We start from the raw sequence: 18,667 nt of genomic DNA, 5'->3' as shown, positions 1-18,667 counted from the left end.
TATGTAATAGTGTTGCTTAAATCATGAATATATATATATATATATATATATATATATATATATATATATATATATATATATATATATATATATATTTTTTTTTTTTTTTTTTTTTTTTTTTTTTTATCACAACATTCATTCATATATGCTTGGATTTATATTTTCCATAGTAAAATTTCACACCAAGTTTATCTAATTTAGGGGTCACTGCAAGGTGAGTTGAACAAGGTAGAACTAATATTCATTATTTAGGTATTAATGTATTAGTAAATAAAATAATAGAAAAAATCCTTATCCTTAACAAGTGTTAAACTATATTTTCTATTATGTATTTTTACAAAACGAAATACAGTAGTGCGTACTGTGTTGCATTATCGGAATTGTAGTCTTTGGGACCTCCAGGAATATAGAACTGTCTGTCCAATAAAACTACATGTACCAGCGTCTGCAGCACACAACAATCATGGCGTTGCCGGAGCTGCATCAGGAGCGTGAATCACTGAATGATAATATCAGCCAAGACGATGGAGGCAAAAAGTCTGGCCCAATATCTTTCGGTTTTAGTAAAACTTTGAGTAAGGTTAAACCCGGGAAAGCGGAAGAGCGAGATTATTTAGTTGAAGTCGAAGGGAAAGAACTTAAAGGGTGAGTAGAATGCTAGCGTTAGCTAGGTTAGCAAATAGCCTAATTGAAAGTAACGTTAGTGTGACGTTTATTATTTCTGTCTCATCATGTGCCATGTGCTTCGACTTTTATGTATCTGTCACTTCTACAGAACCAAACCGGTGGAGAAACCGAAGGAGCTGATCATCCCGTTGATCCACAAGAACCGCTGGTACCGGCAGGATGCTGCTGATCGAGGGGACACGAGCAGAGACCCGTCCCAGAGCAGAGACCCGTCCCAGCCAGGGCAACAGGACACGGTGGAGTCCCTAGCCGTTAAAGAACTCATCGAAGGTGTGTAAATTGATTTTTAAATCGTTCTTTAGGTTATGGCTGTGTTTCAAAACCTATTAAGATGTCTACCTAGGGGACATACTTGGGCATTCATTTACTAATATAAAATTGGCAGAAAGAAAAAAAAATATTTGTAGCATTCACTCTGGAGTACTACGCTTATATCCTTGTAGGTCAAAATTGTAACCATTCAGCTCCATGATATTTAGAACATTTACACTGACTGTAGTGTAAAACATAGCCGACGATGCCATAAAATGTTAAGTATTACTAGGTTTTAATACATAACCATGCTGAGTTTGTCTACTTTTGAGATAATGTTACTAGCTTTGCTTTAGGATTTCAGTGTTTTGTTTTTTTTTTACATTTCTTACATTTAGTTCATTCAATGTTCTGTTTCTGTTTGAATGTCATTTTCTGCAGAGTCTCAAAAGCACCAGGAGAGATGGAAGAATGGACCGCAGATGGATTCGAACCTTTCCATTCCTCTTCTCATGCAGAACCAGGCCCCTCAGGGTTTTGAGGATGGAGACACAGTCAAAGTGGATTTGCGACCAGAGTCGGTAGGTTCAAGATTGACACAAAAAATGGATGATGGTCTATCCAGGAATGAAGGCCATAAAAACGTCCGGATTTTCAATACAAGGTCATAAAAACATTTAAAATTGATATGCTAGTCCATTAATTTTTTCTTCCATCAAAATGCGCTCGCAGCGGTAACAGCATTCATTTGTTTCGCCTGTTGTAGTTCTGTATGACGAATCTGGGTGGTATCACACTGGTATCACAGTGTTCCAGAACTACAACGTCCATGCGGCAGCATACAGACTTGTCAGAAGGACTTTCACAGAAACCCGCGCGGACTCCGATCATACTGTATCATACGGAGTCAGAGTCGCTGCTTAGCTTAATTGAAATCATCCTGGCTATCACAATGGGAAAATTTACCTATAACGATCTATGGCTCAAAGACTGCGTGTTTAGTAGCTGGCTCAAGCCCGTCGCTAACAATCGGTATCAAGCATCCAAACATAAGACGCGGAAAAGCTGAACTGAGTAGCTGGTCACTCGCGCGCTGTGTTCGGTGAGGAGAGAGAGCCGCGTATCACGGACAGTCCCTCCTGCACATGAACGAACAAATACTAAAGGTAAATAACAAAGGATGTGAAAGAGCCCAATTCAGTACCACGGTGTTCAGGACTAACGCAGAAAAAGGCGTCTCAAAAACGCTTGTAATTTACAACGAATTTGCTTCTTTTTGCTCTTGTGCTGACAAATACATACAAACTATGTCAAAATACCCGCCTTGGAAAGTATGCCCGAAAAAACTTTTTTTTTTTTTTCAGTTATTTGTCAGTTATTTCTTAAGTGAAAGTAAACAGTTGAGGAAAAAGATGCGTTCATCGTCTCTTAAAGTGACCGTGCCTAATTTAGCTACTAGCTGCTGTAATGTTAATCCAAGAAAATGAAAGAAAAATCACTCACCGCTCTTGACTGCTTTACGTTGTAGTTTTAACAAGAATTTATGCACAGTCAAACCAATAATTATCCAGACTCCAGATATAATTTTTGATATACATATTTTACTAGTAGGTACAGGACACTAATACATTTATGTAAGTAAGTATAAGCAAACTGTGACATATTATACCCAAAGAATCTTCATACAGTGAACTACTAGTGAAATAGATATATGTATATATATTAGGGGCGGGACTTAATTGAGTTTAATTAATTACACAAAAAATAACGCGTTAATTAAGATCAATTAATTACAAAAAAATAACTTATTTTTGCACCGCGGAACGTTTCTCACTGGATGAGTTTCGGCGGACCGATTATACTGGAGCACAAACTAGCGTTCGCATATCACCGCATCGAACCTCAAGTATCACCTAAACGCAAAACATATAGCAGCTAGCGTGGACTTTACACTTTTACACTATTTATTATTTTGTTGGAGCAACTGGCAGTTTATGTTAAACTCTTTATTGTTTTGGCCAAGGTTATTGAGAGTTGGACTTAGTATGTTATGGCCTCTGAAGCAACAGAGAGATGTTTTCTAATAGTCAGGGTTTCCAATGTTCTGAATGTACTTGACAGTATTGTGTTTTACTTAAAAAAAACACTTTACAGAAGGTTCCAGCACCTATAAGCTTCCTGAATTTCTGAAATGTACTATTTCTAAATTGTCTCTAAATATGCTATTGCTACACTTAATGGCAAAAATTGCACTGGTCTGCTAGACTTGGTTGAACAAAAATAAACAATATTTTGTTGCTTAAGCTTATGTATTTAGTCATTATTCAATGGTATACTATAAATCCATGTGAAAAAAAAATTACTTCTCACTGTTCTCAGGTCAAATATTTATATGCAATTAAAATGCGATTAATTTCGATTAATTAATTACAAAGCCTCTAATTAATTAGATACATTTTTTTAATCGAGTCCCGGCCCTTATATATATATATACATAATAAATATATATTTAAAAAAAAAAAAAAAATATATATATATATATATATATATATATATATATATATATAATTTTTTTTATTTTTTATTTTTTTTATCTATCTATATATAAAATTGGGAACAGAAATTATTCAGCACCTTTTAAAGCACCATGCATTGCTTATGTGTTTTTTTTTCTGAATATTTCGGAGAACGCTGCTCATGGGATACATTTTATTGTCGAGTTCATCATAGCAAACGGTATCGAAAACGAATGGGAAAATCTTGTAAAGCAAGATTATTCTTTCCTTGTAGATCTCCTTCTTTGACTAGTCTGGGACGCATCAGTGTGTTCGTACATGCTGAGGATTTCTAATGCAATTGTAGCTGTTGATTTATGAAGTGTATTTTATTAACTCTCATTAGTGTTCTATCGGCTGCTCGAGCTGTTGTCCAGTAATGGGGCCAAATGTGGTGTCAGCACAGGGCAGTTCAAGGTCATTGCACATGCAGTGCTCTTGTTGCATTTAATGTGTGTGTGTGTGTGTGTGTGTGTGTGTGTGTGGTGGATAAGGGTGTGTCCTAATGAAATGAGTGAGGAAGAACTCTCCTGCTGCATCCAAACAGCTTACTCTGCATAAACTCCCTCTCTCTCTTTCTTACTCGCACCTCCAGTGTCATTTTCTCCTGCAGTGCGAGTCCATCACTTGAAGATTGTTGTGAGAGCGCCAGCTACAGCTCGATTAGGCTTTAACTCGCTCAGAATCATTGAGTAAATTTGACTCTGCCTGTCAAAGCGCTTGTTTATTCATTGCATAAAGAAGCTGTAATATTTCATCTAATTATCATCTTCTCTGTAGGTTGATGTGTGTGTTTCTAATTAGTGTTTTGGGTCTGAATGTGTTCTTGATTGCTCTGTGGAGTTGTTTGAGATGTGTTTTCAATATGCTATAGAGTGGATATCTGTTCTGGTTCAGTCCACAGATGCTGACTATGAACGTGTTCCTGTGGAGGCTTATGGGATGGCCATGCTGAAGGGAATGGGCTGGAAGCAAGAAGAGGGGATCGGACGCACATTTAAACAGTACAGACCTTTTTTTCTTTCAGTTAAATTGTAAATGAAATAAAAACATGTATTGGATTTTTTTTTTGTTATTGGTTTTAAGGTGCTCTTGACTCTCAGCAATATTCAAATAAAATGTTTTAAAGCTGCAGTAGGTAACTTTCGTAAAAATATATTTTTTACGTATTTGTTAAACCTGTCATTATGTCCTGAAAGTAGAATATGAGACAGATAATCTGTGAAAAAATCAAGCTCCTCTGGCTCCTCCCAGTGGTCCTATTGCCATTTGCAGAAAGTCATGCGCTCCCGGTAAAAAACAACCAATCAGAGCTGCGGTCCGTAACTTTGTTTGTGTTCAAAATATAGAAAAATGTATATAATAAGCGAGTACACAACGAATCCATTTTCCAAACCGTGTTTTTAGCTTGTCCTGAATCACTAGGGTGCACCTATAATAAGTGTTTATATTCAGACTATTTTAGATTGCTTCGGGGGTACCGCGGTGGAGTAACCCAGTACCTTTGTGATTCTTCATTGAGATAAACAGAGAGAAGTAGTTTCGGCTACGATGTTCTTCCGCAAGACGCAAGCAGTTCTGTTTATTAACCGCTAGAGCGTCAAAAGTTCCCTACCGCAGCTTTAACTGTAAAAAAACTATGAACAATTACTATTAGTATTATTTTTGTGAAATTATTTTTAATGATCTATTATGTTTTGGTTTAAGTGCTTGGTTACATAATTATGTGAACCCCTTTTTATGGTTATTATTATTTATTTTTTACTTGAAAGATAATTTTTTATTCAAGGCTGCCCGTTCATTTACACATATGGTCTTTTTTTTAAGCTAACCCAGTTTAACCTCTTTTAAATAATAAGGAAAATGAAATGATACATATATCCATGTGTCCAACATTATAAACCACCTCACATTGACCATGTGTGAAAAGGTTTCAAACAGCTCGTCTGCTTTAGTGTGTTTTATATTTGACCTCTGCAGTGTCTTTTTTTGTAGTTTCGTCACTGTTTTGAGTGAGAAGCTCTTTCTAATGCACGTGATGTTTGGCTCTCTACAAGTCTTTTCCACTCATGTTTCCTTGTGTTGGGATTATTGTCCTGGCTAGAGACATTAATGACATGAGATTATGATTTGATGTCAAATGCAGTGAAGAATTATTTCAGACCAACAGACAGAATCTTTGGCGCGGACAGGCTGCACACTTTTTAATCTTCTGTGCTTAATGGCCCATCTGTTCGCTCGTATGAACAGGCAAACACACAGGCTGCTCTTTTCTTTATGGGGGGTGGTTGATGTACATGTGTGTGATATGTGTTAGCTTGTGGTTTATGTTTGAAATATCCTAATAGCTTCTTATAAAAAATGTTGTTTTTCTCATTTCCCTTCAGAGATGTGAAGCCCATAGAGCATCAGTTAAGGCCTAAAGGGCTGGGTTTGGGGGCCGATCGCTCTGCTATTAAAGACCTGGAGCCTGGTGTCCCCAAGAGACCTCCTAAACCTGGTGAGGAGAGAAAGGAAGAGGAGGCGCTGGTTCTGGGACCTGGAGGATGTGTGCAGGTCCTGGCAGGAGCCCATAAAGACCTGTACGGGAAAGTGAGTGGACTTTACTTCATCTGAATTCACTTCTGTGTAAGTACGGATTTTCTTTCTGTCTCTTTTTTTGTTCTCACATTGTCTCCTTCACAGATAGAGGGAGTGGATCCAGATAATGCCAGAGTCGTAGTTAAACTGGCCATTGGTGGCAAGACAGTAACCATTATCCAGCACTCTTTAAAACTAGTCACCCGTAAGGAATACGACAAATACAGCAAAGACCTTAGTAAGTCTTACATCTTCATCTGTTATTTGTGTAAAACTGAGTTTCACAGCAATTCTACATACACATCAAAGTTGTTGGTCCTGATTTTGTTATTCTAGCTAAATCTAAAAGCATTTGTTATTCAACTTAAATGCATTTTCCTCTAAGTATTATTTTTAAGATTGCAAATTAACAATGAATTTACCTTCAAGATGTGAGTGCTTCTAATAAAACTGAATGTCCTGTGAGAAATAATGTAGTGCAAGGCATTTTATTCATGAGGATTTTATTGGATTGTGAGCTATATTAATGTTAGTTACTATTACATAAATGTGCATCGACATGCATCAGTTTGGATTTCATGGTGTCTTTAAATCGAATGAGAACAGTTGAGAATACAGATCGACTGTGTAAAGTGCAATTTGAGCTTGTGGGAAAACTAGCCTAGTTCAAACCCAAAACATCACCAGTAAGCCTTTGTTTTTCTGTAATCAGAAGCTTTGTGGTCTGACATACATATTTCACACATGCTGGTTTGCGCACGTGAAACCGGTTTACACAAATGAGTAATATAAAAGCCATTGGAAAACCTCTAACTGTTGATTTTTTTTAACTCTTTAAATTTTGTTTACCAGATCTTTATCAATTAAAATGGTCCTTTCTGTCTACCAGGTCGTCTTAGTAAAGCACACAAGAACAAAGAGAGAGAAAAAGAGCGGGAACAGCAGAGGGAACGAGAGGAGAGGTTAAACAGCAAAGATGACAGAGGAAAGACGGACAGAGATCGAGAGAGGGTGAAGGACAGAGACCGAGATCAGAAGAAAAGAAAAACCAGAGAATCAAGTACAGACCGGTAAGACGGACGCTCAAGAACAGTAGGTTGCATGTATATGTTACTGAATCTGTATTTGTTTGGGTGCATGAATTATCCGTTCTTTCAGAGAGAAGCCTCCTCCAGCAAAGGAGTCACGGCCCTCCCCTCCCGTCCCCTCCTGGCTCCAAAGAGACCTCCGTGTGCGATTCATAGATAAAACATTCAAAGGAGGCAAATACTATAACTCAAAGGTACTTCACCAGTATAGTGAGACTGGTTTGTGCGTTTTCATGCTGAGACACTGAAGTGGTGTTTCAAAGGATGCGTTCTCATCTTCATAAGCTAAACAGAATGAAACTGCATTTTAAATACGTTTTTTACCACTTATTCCTAATTAAGATATTACTGACATATAAGTGTAACTTTTTAATTTTGTGTGTTTAGATGAGAGTCGAGGATGTCTTGACGCCCCACACCTGTGTGTGTCGTACAGAGGAGGGCAGACTGCTGGATGGTATGAAACACTTTGATCTTGACCAATATAAGATGCATTTTAACACTGAGGGTTTTTTGGGGCTTAAGGCTGATTGTAAGTTTTCACTCATTTGTCTGTTTCAGATATAACACAGAAGATGCTAGAGACCATTGTGCCCAAGAACGACTCTGACTACATTATGGTGGTTCTGGGGGAACACCGAGGACAGGTATTTGGATTCACTTGCTTTTGTAGTACAGCATAGCTCTCTTCCAAAACCCTCAGGAGCCACCTTGTTAGCATTATAGGCCTTTTAGACACACTCCTGACATCAAGCTGTTTCACATAGAAAAATGTGAATACCCAGTGTTATTGTTAACTAAAACTATTAATTATAATTTTTTTATCTTATTAAATCTCGAATAAAATATAAATATTAGATGAGAAACTTAGCGAAAAAATTAAGTGAAAAAATACTAAAACTGTAATAGAAATTAAGCTAGAGAAAAAAAATGATTTTAAAATGAGAGCTAACAAATAGAAAAAACCTAATTCTGAATATTAATAAATACTAAAATAACCCTGCTTATTCCTCAACTGGGCAAAGTGGGGCAGCATTACATTTACACATTTATTCCGGAGATCATGCTATCCCAGAATGCACTGCAAAATCCAAGATGGTGAATAAAAAATGTATTTACTACTAAAAGTAGATCCACCTGTTTAAAATGAAATATTTGGGTGTACCATATATGCATCACCTCTTATTAACATGTTAACATACCTTAGAAAGTAGCTGCCAATGGAGACAGCGAGGAAGTGCACTAGGGTTTGGAACAGAGCCTTTAAGTTATTTTTATTCACTTAATATGCATTGGTTTTCCAAACATTTTTTTTCACTCCTGTAATCGTCTTTCAAAATGTATTTATTTATCCATATGGAAAGTAGTGCATTTCTGCTGTAGAATCATAATGCAAACGTTGTCCTGCAGGTGGGCCGCATCCTGAAGCGAGACCGAGAGAAGTGTCGAGCCATGGTTCAGCTGGACCGCTACGAGGAGCAGGTGTTCACACTCGACTATGACGCCATCTGTCATTATGTGGGCGGAACAGAACACTGAGAGGCCAAGTGGATGATACGACACACCCTTCATCTTCCCAACCTATTTCTGATGGCAACATGAGCTGTGATTGGCTGTTTTTTCCCTACATTGCTATTGACGTCATTGTACATTTTTTAATATGACCAAGACTTAATTTATTTTGCTAGTCGTGGTGTTGTATTTTTAAATATACTTGGACGCAACTATTTTTGCGTCGTGACAGTGGCATATCTGTATAATTGGATGATCTTAATGCAACATAATATCCTGCTAGTAAGAGTCTGTTATGTTGCCAAATAAAAAAAGTGCAATATTTCTCTCTGTTTAGTGATAATGAACATTTACACCGGTCATCTGTTCAGAAGCATCAGTGTTTCAGTGTCTGCTGCTGATCAGGGAAATTATATTTCAACTCAATGTAATTAGGGATAGAGCATCTCACTGCCAGTTAATTAGAATGCAAACACTTATGAAACTCTGCTTTGGTTTCTTTGCCCAATAAAGATCTCAATTTGTTTATGTGCAAAGATATACACAAGCCACCTAGAATTTCCACTCAGGGTACCCTTTTATAATAAAATGTTAAAATATCTTCAATATGCCTTTTATGGTTTTTTATTTTAGAATTTAATCATCACTCTACTTGTCCATATAAATCTTACTGCATCATCTGATATATTAACAAGAAAATTTCAACTTTGCTAAAAACCTGTTGTACACAATTTACTATATAACTTTTGTCATCGGATTAATATTCTTTTTCTTTTTACTCTGTAATGTACACTTGTCTTCTTTTGCTTCTAATAATTTAAACATAATTTTAATATTGCTGATGTCAATATTCCAAAATGAATATTTACTGGACTTTGTTTACTTGATTATCCATATATATTAAATTTAATTTAAGCATTTAGCAGACACTTTTATCCAAAGCGACTTACAGCACATTCAGGCTATCAATTCTTACTTATCATGTGTTCCCGGGGAATCGAACCCCCCACCTTGCGCTTGATAACGCAATGCTCTACCATATATATATATATAATTTTTTTTATGTTCAAATCTGGGTAACAAATGTCATTTCAGCATGGTAAAACACATTAACCACATCAACTCCACCGGTGGGTCCAATATTGCATATGCCTAATTCTCAAAAAATCTAAATAACAGCTGAAGTGGTTTTAAGGGAGCGACCGGGTTCATGTATTATATATATATATATATATATATATATATATATATATATATATATATATATATATATATATATATTATATATATATATATACATTATACACACATACATACACAGGTGCTGGTCTTATAATTAGAATATCATCAAAACATTGATTTATGTCACTAATTCCATTCAAAAAGTGAAACTTGTATATTATATTCATTCATTACCCACAGACTGATATATTTCAAATGTTTATTTCTTTTAATTTTGAAGATTATAATTATAATGGACAACTAAGGAAAATCCCAAATTCAGTTTCTCAGAAAATTAGAATATTGTGAAAAGGTTCAATATTGAAGACACCTGGTGCCACACTCTAATCAGCTAATTAACTCAAAACACCTGCAAAGGCCTTCAAATGGTCTCTAAGTCTAGTTCTGTAGGGGACACAATCATGGGGAAGACTGCTGACTTGACAGTTGTCCAAAAGATGACCATTGACACCTTGAAAAAGGAGAGCAATACACAAAAGGTCATTGCAAAAGAGGCTGGCTGTTCACAGAACTCTGTGTCCAAGCACATTAATAGAGAGGCAAAGGGAAGGAAAAGATGTGGTAGAAAAAAAGTGTACAAGAAATAGGGATAACCGCACCCTGGAGAGGATTGTGAAACAAAACCCTTTAAAAAATGTGAGGGAGATTCACAAAGAGTGGACTGCAGCTGGAGTCAGTGCTTCAAGAACCAATATGCACAGATGTATGCAAGACATGGGTTTCAGCTGTCGTATTCTTTGTGTCAAGCCACTCTTGAACAACAGACAGCATCAGAAGTGTCTCGCCTGGGCTAAAGACAGAAAGGACTGGACTGCTGATGAGTGGTCCACAGTTATGTTCTCTGATGAAAGTAAATTTTGCATTTCCTTTGGAAGTCAGGTTCCCAGAGTCTAGAAGAAGAGAGGAGAAGAACACAATCCACGTTGCTTGAGGTCCAGTGTAAAGCCATAGGTCAATGCAGCCGTATACCAGGAAGTTTTAGAGCACTTCATGCTTCCTGCTGCTGACCAACTTTATGGAGATGCAGATTTCATTTTCTAACAGGACTTTACACCTGCACACAGTGCCAAAGCTACCAGTACCTGGTTTAAGGACCATGGTATCCCTGTTCTTAATTGGCCAGCAAACTCGCCTGACCTTAACCCCATAGGAAATCTATGGGGTATTGGGAAGAGGAAGATGTGATATGCCAGACCCAAGAACGCAGAAGAGCTGAAAGCCACTATCAGAGCAACCTGGGCTCTTATAACACCTGAGCAGTGCCACAGACCGATCGACTCCATGCCACATTGTCAGTTATAATCACCAAAATTAATCTGTGGGTAATGAATGAATATAATATACAAGTTTAAGTTTTTGAATGGAATTTGTGAAATAAATGAACTTTTAGATGATATTCTAATTATATGACCAGCATATACACACACAGTTTTTTTAATTGAAAACTATTGAGTACTATGTGAGTGCAGTCATTCAGATGATTCAAGTGAATCTTTACAAAATCCACCATTTATTCTTTAACTTGTAAAACTTTCTTAAATTAACACTAAACCACTGCATTCACCTTTAAACAAAATGTTTATTTTGCATCACTAGCTTAAGTAAATTGGGGATTGTTTATAAAATGTGAAACACAACACATGGTATATTTACAAATGACTGTTGCTTCTAAATGTAAGAAAAGATATTTCAAGAGCCTTTTAAACATCATAAAGGCTTTACAGACACACTACTCCTGCTCAGTCGTCGTCGTCGTCATCATCATCATCCTCTTCCAAGCGTCTCGTGTTCTGAGCGTTTGCTCTCAGAACGGCTCCGGGACTGGGGTACGGCCTCTGCTGGAACAGGGGTCCTGCTGCTGTGGTGTCCGCTCCTGTCTTTGCCTCATTGCGTTTGGGGAGACCGGTGGACCATAAGCCCCTAAATGCAACAGCACCACATAATGATACTGTTCTTTAATTTGTTATAAAATCTTCCTCTTTTATGAATTTGTGTAAACACAATTTGAATGCATTACAGTTTTTTGTCTACTAAACATTGCCAAATTTAGTAGGCATCCAATGTAAGACATCATTAATCTACACTTCATTTTTATAAATCTGGTGTCTCAAAGATCCTCATTACAACTCATCACTATAAAAGTTCAGTTTAACTTGAGGACATCATGACAATGTTCTAAAAGAGTATTAAAATATTGTTAGAATAATAATATAGGGGTTTTTTTTGGTTATTTTTCATCGTTTAATTTAACAAGGCCCTACTAGTAAAACATAGTTTGCATAGAACAGTGCCTATAAAAAGTGTTCATATTTTTTTCATGTTCTGTTATGTTGCAGTCTTATGATAAACTGCCTTAAATGACTTTCTTTCCACATCCATCTACACTCCATACATCATAATGACAAAGCAAAACAGAATTGTCACAGCTTCATAAATTTATACAAATACATAATTAAAATCTGAAATAAGTATAGAAGTACAACTAAATATTTAGCTGAAGCACCTTTACAGTCTCAAGTCTTTTTTGTGTGATACAACAAGCTTTGCTCATCAGCATTTGGCAGTAATCTGTCATTCTTCTTCTCACCACTTCACTTCTCAGATAAGGGTATAACTACTTAATTATTTTAAGTTATTTATTTTTTATAAATTTGCAAAGATGCTAAAAAAAAAAAGTTTTTTGCTTTACAATTTCGGTGTATGGAGTGTAGATTAATGTAGGGAAAAAAATAGTAATTAAAGCAGTTTAACATAAAAACATAAACATAAAAACAAGAATACTTTTTATAGGCACTGTATATACAGAAAAGAGATAGTATGTAGAAGTAAGACTAGTGTGCTCTTATAGAATTCCAAACACAGCCCTAGTGCTCATTGTAAAGTAGCCGTTCATACCTTGGAGCATCTGAATAGGCGCTGGGATCCATAGGATCCATTTCCTCCTGCTGCGGTTTACGACCTCCTCCTGGTCCTCCTAAAATGGAGTTTACGTTTATTCAGGCTTATAAAGGCAATATACTGAATTATTAATTAAGTGTTTTATGAGATAGATAATGCATAAATTACCCCTCTTTGATTTGCTATACGGCGCACTGTCATCTCTCCGCATCCGTCTGTCACGCTCCCTGTCTCTGTCTCGATCTCGATCTCTGTCCCGTCCGTCCTCCTTGTCTCTGTCCCGCTCACGCTCGCGCTCTCTGTCCCTCTCTCTGTCTCGATCCCGGTCTCTCTCTGCCTTCTCATAGTGATTGTCTGCTTTGTCATGTCCAGTCTCACCTGGAGAGTAAAACACAAACAGATGCAGCACATGTCTAGATAGCACACAAAAATCTGTGCACACTTATGCCTTATGTCCATATATTACCTTTCTGCTTCTTAGCGGCTTTGGTGATGACAGCAGTCGGCTCATTAGGGGACAACCAGGACACTAAATCGGTCTCTACATTCCAGTAGTAAGGAAGTCCACTAAGGACAAGAAAAGAGAACAGTAATTATTAGTAAGCAGTTTTCAATGTGGAATTATGGACGTTTCATTGTTTAACCATGGTAACTATTATATGGGAAATTTATTAATTTATGGACGGCTTACCAAGTGGGGTCAAAAACTTTGTACCAATTCGCTGGTAAATTTTCAAGCCTGGTAGCTTCATAATCAACGTTGTTATCATCATAGTCTTCAGCGATGATCTCCTCTTCAGCCTCTGATGATGATGATGATGATGATGATGAGAAACAATATAACTGAGCATGGGGTCTTAATATAATATGTCTTATATGGATCACACAGTGATATAAATGTGCATGATGTAACTTACCGTGGTCGGACTGTTTGACGATTCCTCTTTTGGCGAGGCGTGCAAGTAAAGCTGGAGGCAGAGGCATCTGAAGAGAGAGAGAGAGAACATCTGATCAGAGAAGAAAGCGAGGCACGCGTTAATTCACACTCTCTCAAACTGCGCTGACAGAGAGCGTCTCTCGTATGTAAATAACAGACAGGATATGACACATGCAATTTAATTAAAAAAAATAATTAAAGCGAATGCATACTTTACCTTTATTATGGCCAAAAGTTTAGTTATGTGGTAGACGTCTCATTGAAAGGGCCAAACAAGCGACGGCGCAGAATAATGACGTGACAAAAGCTTAATGTGACGTCATCTGAACGATCAATTTTATTTTAGAAAATACATTTTTCTGAAAATAGACAATATGGTAATTAGAAATAATATAAAAAAATAATCGTATATATATATATATATATATATATATATATATATATATATATATATATATATATATATATATATATATAATTTTTCTTTCAACGGCAGATGGCGACAAAACTGCCCTAGACTTACTATATATACAGTAATTCTTATGATTTTGGAGATGCTGCTTTTTTTTAATAGATGATAAAGCTACACTTTAAAGACCACACTATTGATTTAGTATTTTCTTCAGGAAGAAATACCAGAGTGTCTCTATGCAAATCCTTTGCTGATGTTAACCAAGTATTATAAAGTAACGTCTGCAGTTTTGTAAACAATATTTGTTCTAAGCACGTTGTGCTTTTCTCAACTGTTTTATTGTCTTAAATTGTTGTTACATGTCTCAATAAAAGTTCAATTAAAAATAAAAGATCTGATCTGTCCAGTATTATAGAGTTCCAGCAGACAGTGCTTCACAGTAAATAATCAACCAGCTATTTTCTGTTGAGAACTATATGTATCTGGCTCCTGGACTTCAAAGCTAAAACTATTGAAGAAATTGCTTCACAATGTTAAAATAAAGGGTTCATCTGATGGCATTTAATCTATATACTAACACTGCATCGAAATATTAGACTTTCTCTTGAGGACTATGCATAGAGGAATCCAAATGAGCATCATCTACCATTTATGTTAATTTAGGTAAATACATGAGGCTAATGACGTTTAATTTTTTAGAAACACAAGGTTCATTGTACGATGTAACACCACATGTGGGAAAAGAAACGAATGTTTCCATACAAAAGAGAGAGCTTTATTAACAAACAACACAACAACAGAAACAAGTCTTTGTTGGACAGTCTACAGGAACGAGGGTCAGATGTTGATAAGCGAGTGTTTAATGGCTGATGTTCATCTCAGTATCCTCCTCATCCTCTGTGGAAAAAGAGGAGAAGCAGACAGGCTCACACTCTAAGGTGCGCAGGTTCACAAGACAGGCCGTCTGTGTGCTGCTGAACTCTGGGATTGCTACTAGGAGAACCTCTTGTCCTTCAGGTCCTGAGACGAAAAGGAAGACAAAAATCACCATACAAATAGTAATGTCTGGCCACGTTGTTAAACAGTGCTGCTGTTTATATTATTAAATAGTCTTCTATTTACCTGTGACTCGTTTACATTGGTAACTTGGTGCATTTCCACTGAAGTACACATGAGGACACTCTTCCATAATAAAGGGGTCTTTCTGATAGAACGGGTAACAACCTACAGGGCCACCAAAACGAGTCAGAACAATCCAGCATTTTCACAATGCTTACAGTAATACAAAGAGATGTTCCAATGATTTCAACATTAATATTTGTTCGTTTTATAAATTCAAATGATTTTTCAAGGCCTGAAATAGACACACTGTAGGGTTTATTAAACTATGGAATAAAACAAACAAAGTAAAATATCTTCAAAATACAGAGCCCCTAAAAGGACATTGAAGGGAGAAACAATATTTCAATGCGAATGCTTTCTTTTGCACACAGGGCTGGAGGAAAAACTATTTTTTTCAGGGGAACACACAAATGCTTGTTGTGGGAACTGAAAAAAAAAAGTTTACTATTTTTTTCTCCCATTTCATATTTTTCCCATCACCAGCTAGGGACTCTTTATCAGAAATGTGAAAATAAACACAAAAATACAATGTTTTGAATGTAATACTCAGTAATCAGTCAGTGTGTGCATACATTAATGTGAAGCTCATGATTTTGTTCATTTGAATTGCGGTACACAGCTATTAGGCTAAAATAACCAAGAACACCCCTTTAATAAAAAGTTAAAATAACCAAAAACTGTTCCAAACTTATAAATAAACAGAGAAAACAGCAGTCTGTCCAGACCTAGTGTGTCCGGAGCAGTGGGAGCCAGATGGCGGAGTCTCAGTGTGCTCTCCAATATTTCCAGATGATCATCCATGCTGCTGTACTTCACAATATCACTGATGTTCTGTCCTGCTGTGCCCAAGAACCTGAGAGAAACCACAAGACACTCACTGTCAAGAGCTGCTTACCACATCACATCACTGACAGAGGATAAACACGGGTAGTTACTCACCGGATACCATCTACCACAGCTTGGTAAGGGTTGCTGACCAGCTGCAGGGTGGGGAAGGGCACAGAGAGAGGGAACATGCAGCGGTGCAGAGGCTGCTGGGGAAGAGTGTAGTTTGTTGGGTCATACTGTCCAGGCATGACATCTACAGGAACAGAGGCCTACAGTGGACAAATCACACATTGCAGGTTATGCATTTAGCAGTATGACAACTATGAACTATGGGACCCGGTCCTAGAAGCTTGAAATACTGAATACAATGTATTTTGGCCATGTCTCAAATAACGCCCTGAGCTCTTTTGGTCTCCACACTCACCACTAGCTGCATTAGAAGCTCGTCCAGCAGTCTGATAGCCTCCACACTCCCAGCCTGAGTCTTCTTAGTCAGGTACTTTGCCTTCAAATGGAAAAGAGCTTAATTTACAAGATGAATTCTCTCTATGTTAAAGAATTCTGCTTAAAATGTAAGATTGGTGCTTCTTAAAAGTTAAGTCCCACTTGACACCTTGGTTGTTGAGTCTTTGTCCTGAGTGCTTTGACTCAGCAGGTTTCCAGCTAGTATGACTCTAGAGATGGATGCTGCTCCGCTCTGCTCCCCCTCATCGCCAAGCTGTCCAGTTACCATATCCACCAGAAGCTGCAATCCCATCATGCTGTCTGCTCTGCTGCCGTTCAACCCCAGGCCAGAGGCAAGAAGTACAAACCTGTGCGACCAGTAAAACATCAAAGGGTTAAAGGTGAAAGTGAGTTAATACTAAATAACCTTTAAATTCACCCTGTATTCACCCTGCTTACAAAAACATGATTGTAGTCAAAGAATCCTCTTGTGATTACCAGATGTGTGTGTGCGCAACATCAACACTAAGGATGCATGATATATCAGATTCAGCTGAAAAATGAGTCTTTTCTTCACTATTATGTCCTATATCTTACATATGTCTGTCATAATAAAATGTACAAACGATTTCCAAAAACATTAAGTGCAGTGATAAATCCTTCATAATAATAAATAGTGCAATATCTAAAAAGAAATAAAGCAATAATCGATTTTGATTTCATGGCACCTTTAAACATTAAAAAATAAATTATATTTATATATTTATATATAGTATTCTTATTTCCCTCATTCTTGTATTTAGATAACATTTGCCACTATATAACACTCACTTGATGTTTAATTTTTAAGGTGTGTGTCTGTACCTGTCTGAGCTGAGAGACGGTCTGGGTGTCTGTGGAGGAAGGTCGGCCATGCAGAAATCTTCAACAGTGAACTTCCCATCATTCTTCTCTGCACCCATGATGGCAATTACACTGCCTAAAAAAAAAACATCATTTCACCACAAAGCATTAAGAAGATTGAGACAGATCAGTCTTGCTATATGCTGAAAAATATTCCCTAACATTTTCGTATCCCACCTGTTACAAACTTGGGTGTGTCGATGTTGCCTTCCAGTTTAATCCTCTGCAGCTCATCCTCCAAAATAAGCTCATCGGATTGGCTAATGTATTTGGACCGAGGTGGCTGGGGCAACAGATTGTGCTGAAGAGAGACCAGAGATGTTAAAAGAAGGTAAGACACAGAAGAGAGAGAGAGAGAGAGAACACAAAGCTGAAGTTTGTAACATCTGGTGGGTTTACCTCCTCACTGATCTCCTTCAGGATGGAAGGCTGCAGCTCCATGTTTTTGAAGATGGTGCCCACTATTATACACTGTTCACCCATCTGCAGGTCACACAGCTTCCTGATGGGCACGACCCCGCCTGCCACACACATCCATTCATGTTCAGAAGTGCTTCAGGTACAACAACAACAGTGACTGTAGAGGTTTCTCACCCCACGTGTGCGCGGCTCTGTCGTTGAGGATGTCTCTCATCTGCATGAGTCTGGTGGCGTAGATGTGCGCGTACTGGCGGCTGAAGCTGCGCTCTCCGAGGCGGAATCTGTCCGAGCAGCCGCTGTACGAGAGCTGCTGACGCTCAAACACCGGTTCCTCGGAGCCTGGAGCGGACAACAGCGTCTCCTTCGGCGCGAGCACGTCTGAGAACATGACTGAAGACACGTTTCTGGACGTTAAATGATCGAGTAAACAACTGTTTGTAAATAGAATATAAATCCAATATTAGGAGAGTATATACGCGCGCGTCGTAATGTGTGCTAACTGCCCAGTAGCTTCACTTTCTTACCTTGCTTCTTATTTGCTGGTAATTTTCTACAATATATTGTAAATCTAGATTGATTAGATGATAAAGTAAACTAAATTAATAACAAAAATCCAGGCAGAACTACTCTGTTGATTTTTGGTATCTCCCGCTAAATATTTCACCTATGACCTCTACGAAAATGTGACGCGAGTTCCGCTAGTGACACGCTTTCAAAATAAAAGCCTCTAGCGTTTATGTTAAGGGACTATAATTTTTTTTAATGTATTATTTACATTATAAATAAT

General features: G+C 37.4%; 3 protein-coding genes across 5 annotated transcripts; 1 reads left to right on the top strand and 2 right to left on the bottom strand.

Annotated features, from left to right (window-relative positions):
• The first annotated feature begins 442 nt into the window (after window positions 1–442).
• Window positions 443–9,280, top strand: gpkow (G patch domain and KOW motifs). The gene is made up of 11 exons (XM_052564358.1): window positions 443–645; window positions 776–957; window positions 1,381–1,520; window positions 4,392–4,498; window positions 5,882–6,086; window positions 6,180–6,312; window positions 6,964–7,144; window positions 7,233–7,356; window positions 7,550–7,619; window positions 7,724–7,809; window positions 8,573–9,280. Exons 1-11 carry the CDS (start codon window positions 464–466, stop codon window positions 8,699–8,701), a joined length of 1,539 nt encoding a protein of 512 aa, XP_052420318.1. The 5' UTR covers window positions 443–463; the 3' UTR covers window positions 8,702–9,280.
• A 2,195-nt stretch (window positions 9,281–11,475) lies between these two features.
• On the bottom strand, window positions 11,476–14,077 carry pqbp1 (polyglutamine binding protein 1). Its single transcript, XM_052562548.1, has 7 exons — window positions 13,969–14,077; window positions 13,732–13,798; window positions 13,506–13,617; window positions 13,281–13,381; window positions 12,983–13,192; window positions 12,812–12,890; window positions 11,476–11,836 (listed from the first exon to the last, which is right to left on the bottom strand). Exons 2-7 carry the CDS (start codon window positions 13,796–13,798, stop codon window positions 11,656–11,658), a joined length of 750 nt encoding a protein of 249 aa, XP_052418508.1. The 5' UTR covers window positions 13,969–14,077; the 3' UTR covers window positions 11,476–11,655.
• Window positions 14,078–14,916: 839 nt separating this feature from the next.
• pold2 (polymerase (DNA directed), delta 2, regulatory subunit) lies at window positions 14,917–18,574 on the bottom strand. 3 transcript variants are annotated; one of them, XM_052563369.1, is made up of 11 exons: window positions 18,405–18,574; window positions 18,055–18,311; window positions 17,860–17,981; window positions 17,638–17,761; window positions 17,422–17,536; window positions 16,727–16,925; window positions 16,538–16,618; window positions 16,225–16,382; window positions 16,011–16,138; window positions 15,286–15,387; window positions 14,917–15,183 (listed from the first exon to the last, which is right to left on the bottom strand). In XM_052563369.1, the coding sequence occupies exons 2-11, from the start codon at window positions 18,266–18,268 to the stop codon at window positions 15,023–15,025; spliced, it is 1,404 nt and encodes a 467-aa protein (XP_052419329.1). In that variant the 5' UTR covers window positions 18,269–18,311; window positions 18,405–18,574; the 3' UTR covers window positions 14,917–15,022. The 3 variants fall into 3 exon arrangements, with proteins under 3 accessions (XP_052419329.1, XP_052419328.1, XP_052419330.1); XM_052563368.1 differs by having other exon boundaries at window positions 18,055–18,270; window positions 18,405–18,567; XM_052563370.1 differs by having other exon boundaries at window positions 18,055–18,270; window positions 18,508–18,550.
• Window positions 18,575–18,667: the final 93 nt, after the last annotated feature.

Source organism: Carassius gibelio, chromosome B8 (assembly GCF_023724105.1).
Source record: "Carassius gibelio isolate Cgi1373 ecotype wild population from Czech Republic chromosome B8, carGib1.2-hapl.c, whole genome shotgun sequence".
Classification (NCBI taxonomy): Eukaryota; Metazoa; Chordata; class Actinopteri; order Cypriniformes; family Cyprinidae; genus Carassius; species Carassius gibelio.
This window is presented reverse-complemented; position numbering and strand designations above follow the sequence as displayed.

Coding starts and splice junctions, on each gene's coding strand:
- gpkow (XM_052564358.1), top strand. CDS start 464: ATGGCGTTGCCGGAGCTGCATCAGGAGCGTGAATCACTGAATGATAAT. Junction 1,521..4,391: donor TGGATTTGCGACCAGAGTCG/GTAGGTTCAAGA, acceptor GTTCTGGTTCAG/TCCACAGATGCTGACTATGA. Junction 6,087..6,179: donor ATAAAGACCTGTACGGGAAA/GTGAGTGGACTT, acceptor TCTCCTTCACAG/ATAGAGGGAGTGGATCCAGA.
- pqbp1 (XM_052562548.1), bottom strand. CDS start 13,798: ATGCCTCTGCCTCCAGCTTTACTTGCACGCCTCGCCAAAAGAGGAATC. Junction 13,382..13,505: donor AAAGTTTTTGACCCCACTTG/GTAAGCCGTCCA, acceptor TCTTGTCCTTAG/TGGACTTCCTTACTACTGGA. Junction 12,891..12,982: donor GTATAGCAAATCAAAGAGGG/GTAATTTATGCA, acceptor ACTCCATTTTAG/GAGGACCAGGAGGAGGTCGT.
- pold2 (XM_052563369.1), bottom strand. CDS start 18,268: ATGTTCTCAGACGTGCTCGCGCCGAAGGAGACGCTGTTGTCCGCTCCA. Junction 17,982..18,054: donor CAGAGCCGCGCACACGTGGG/GTGAGAAACCTC, acceptor TGTGTGTGGCAG/GCGGGGTCGTGCCCATCAGG. Junction 16,383..16,537: donor AGCTTCTAATGCAGCTAGTG/GTGAGTGTGGAG, acceptor TGTCCACTGTAG/GCCTCTGTTCCTGTAGATGT.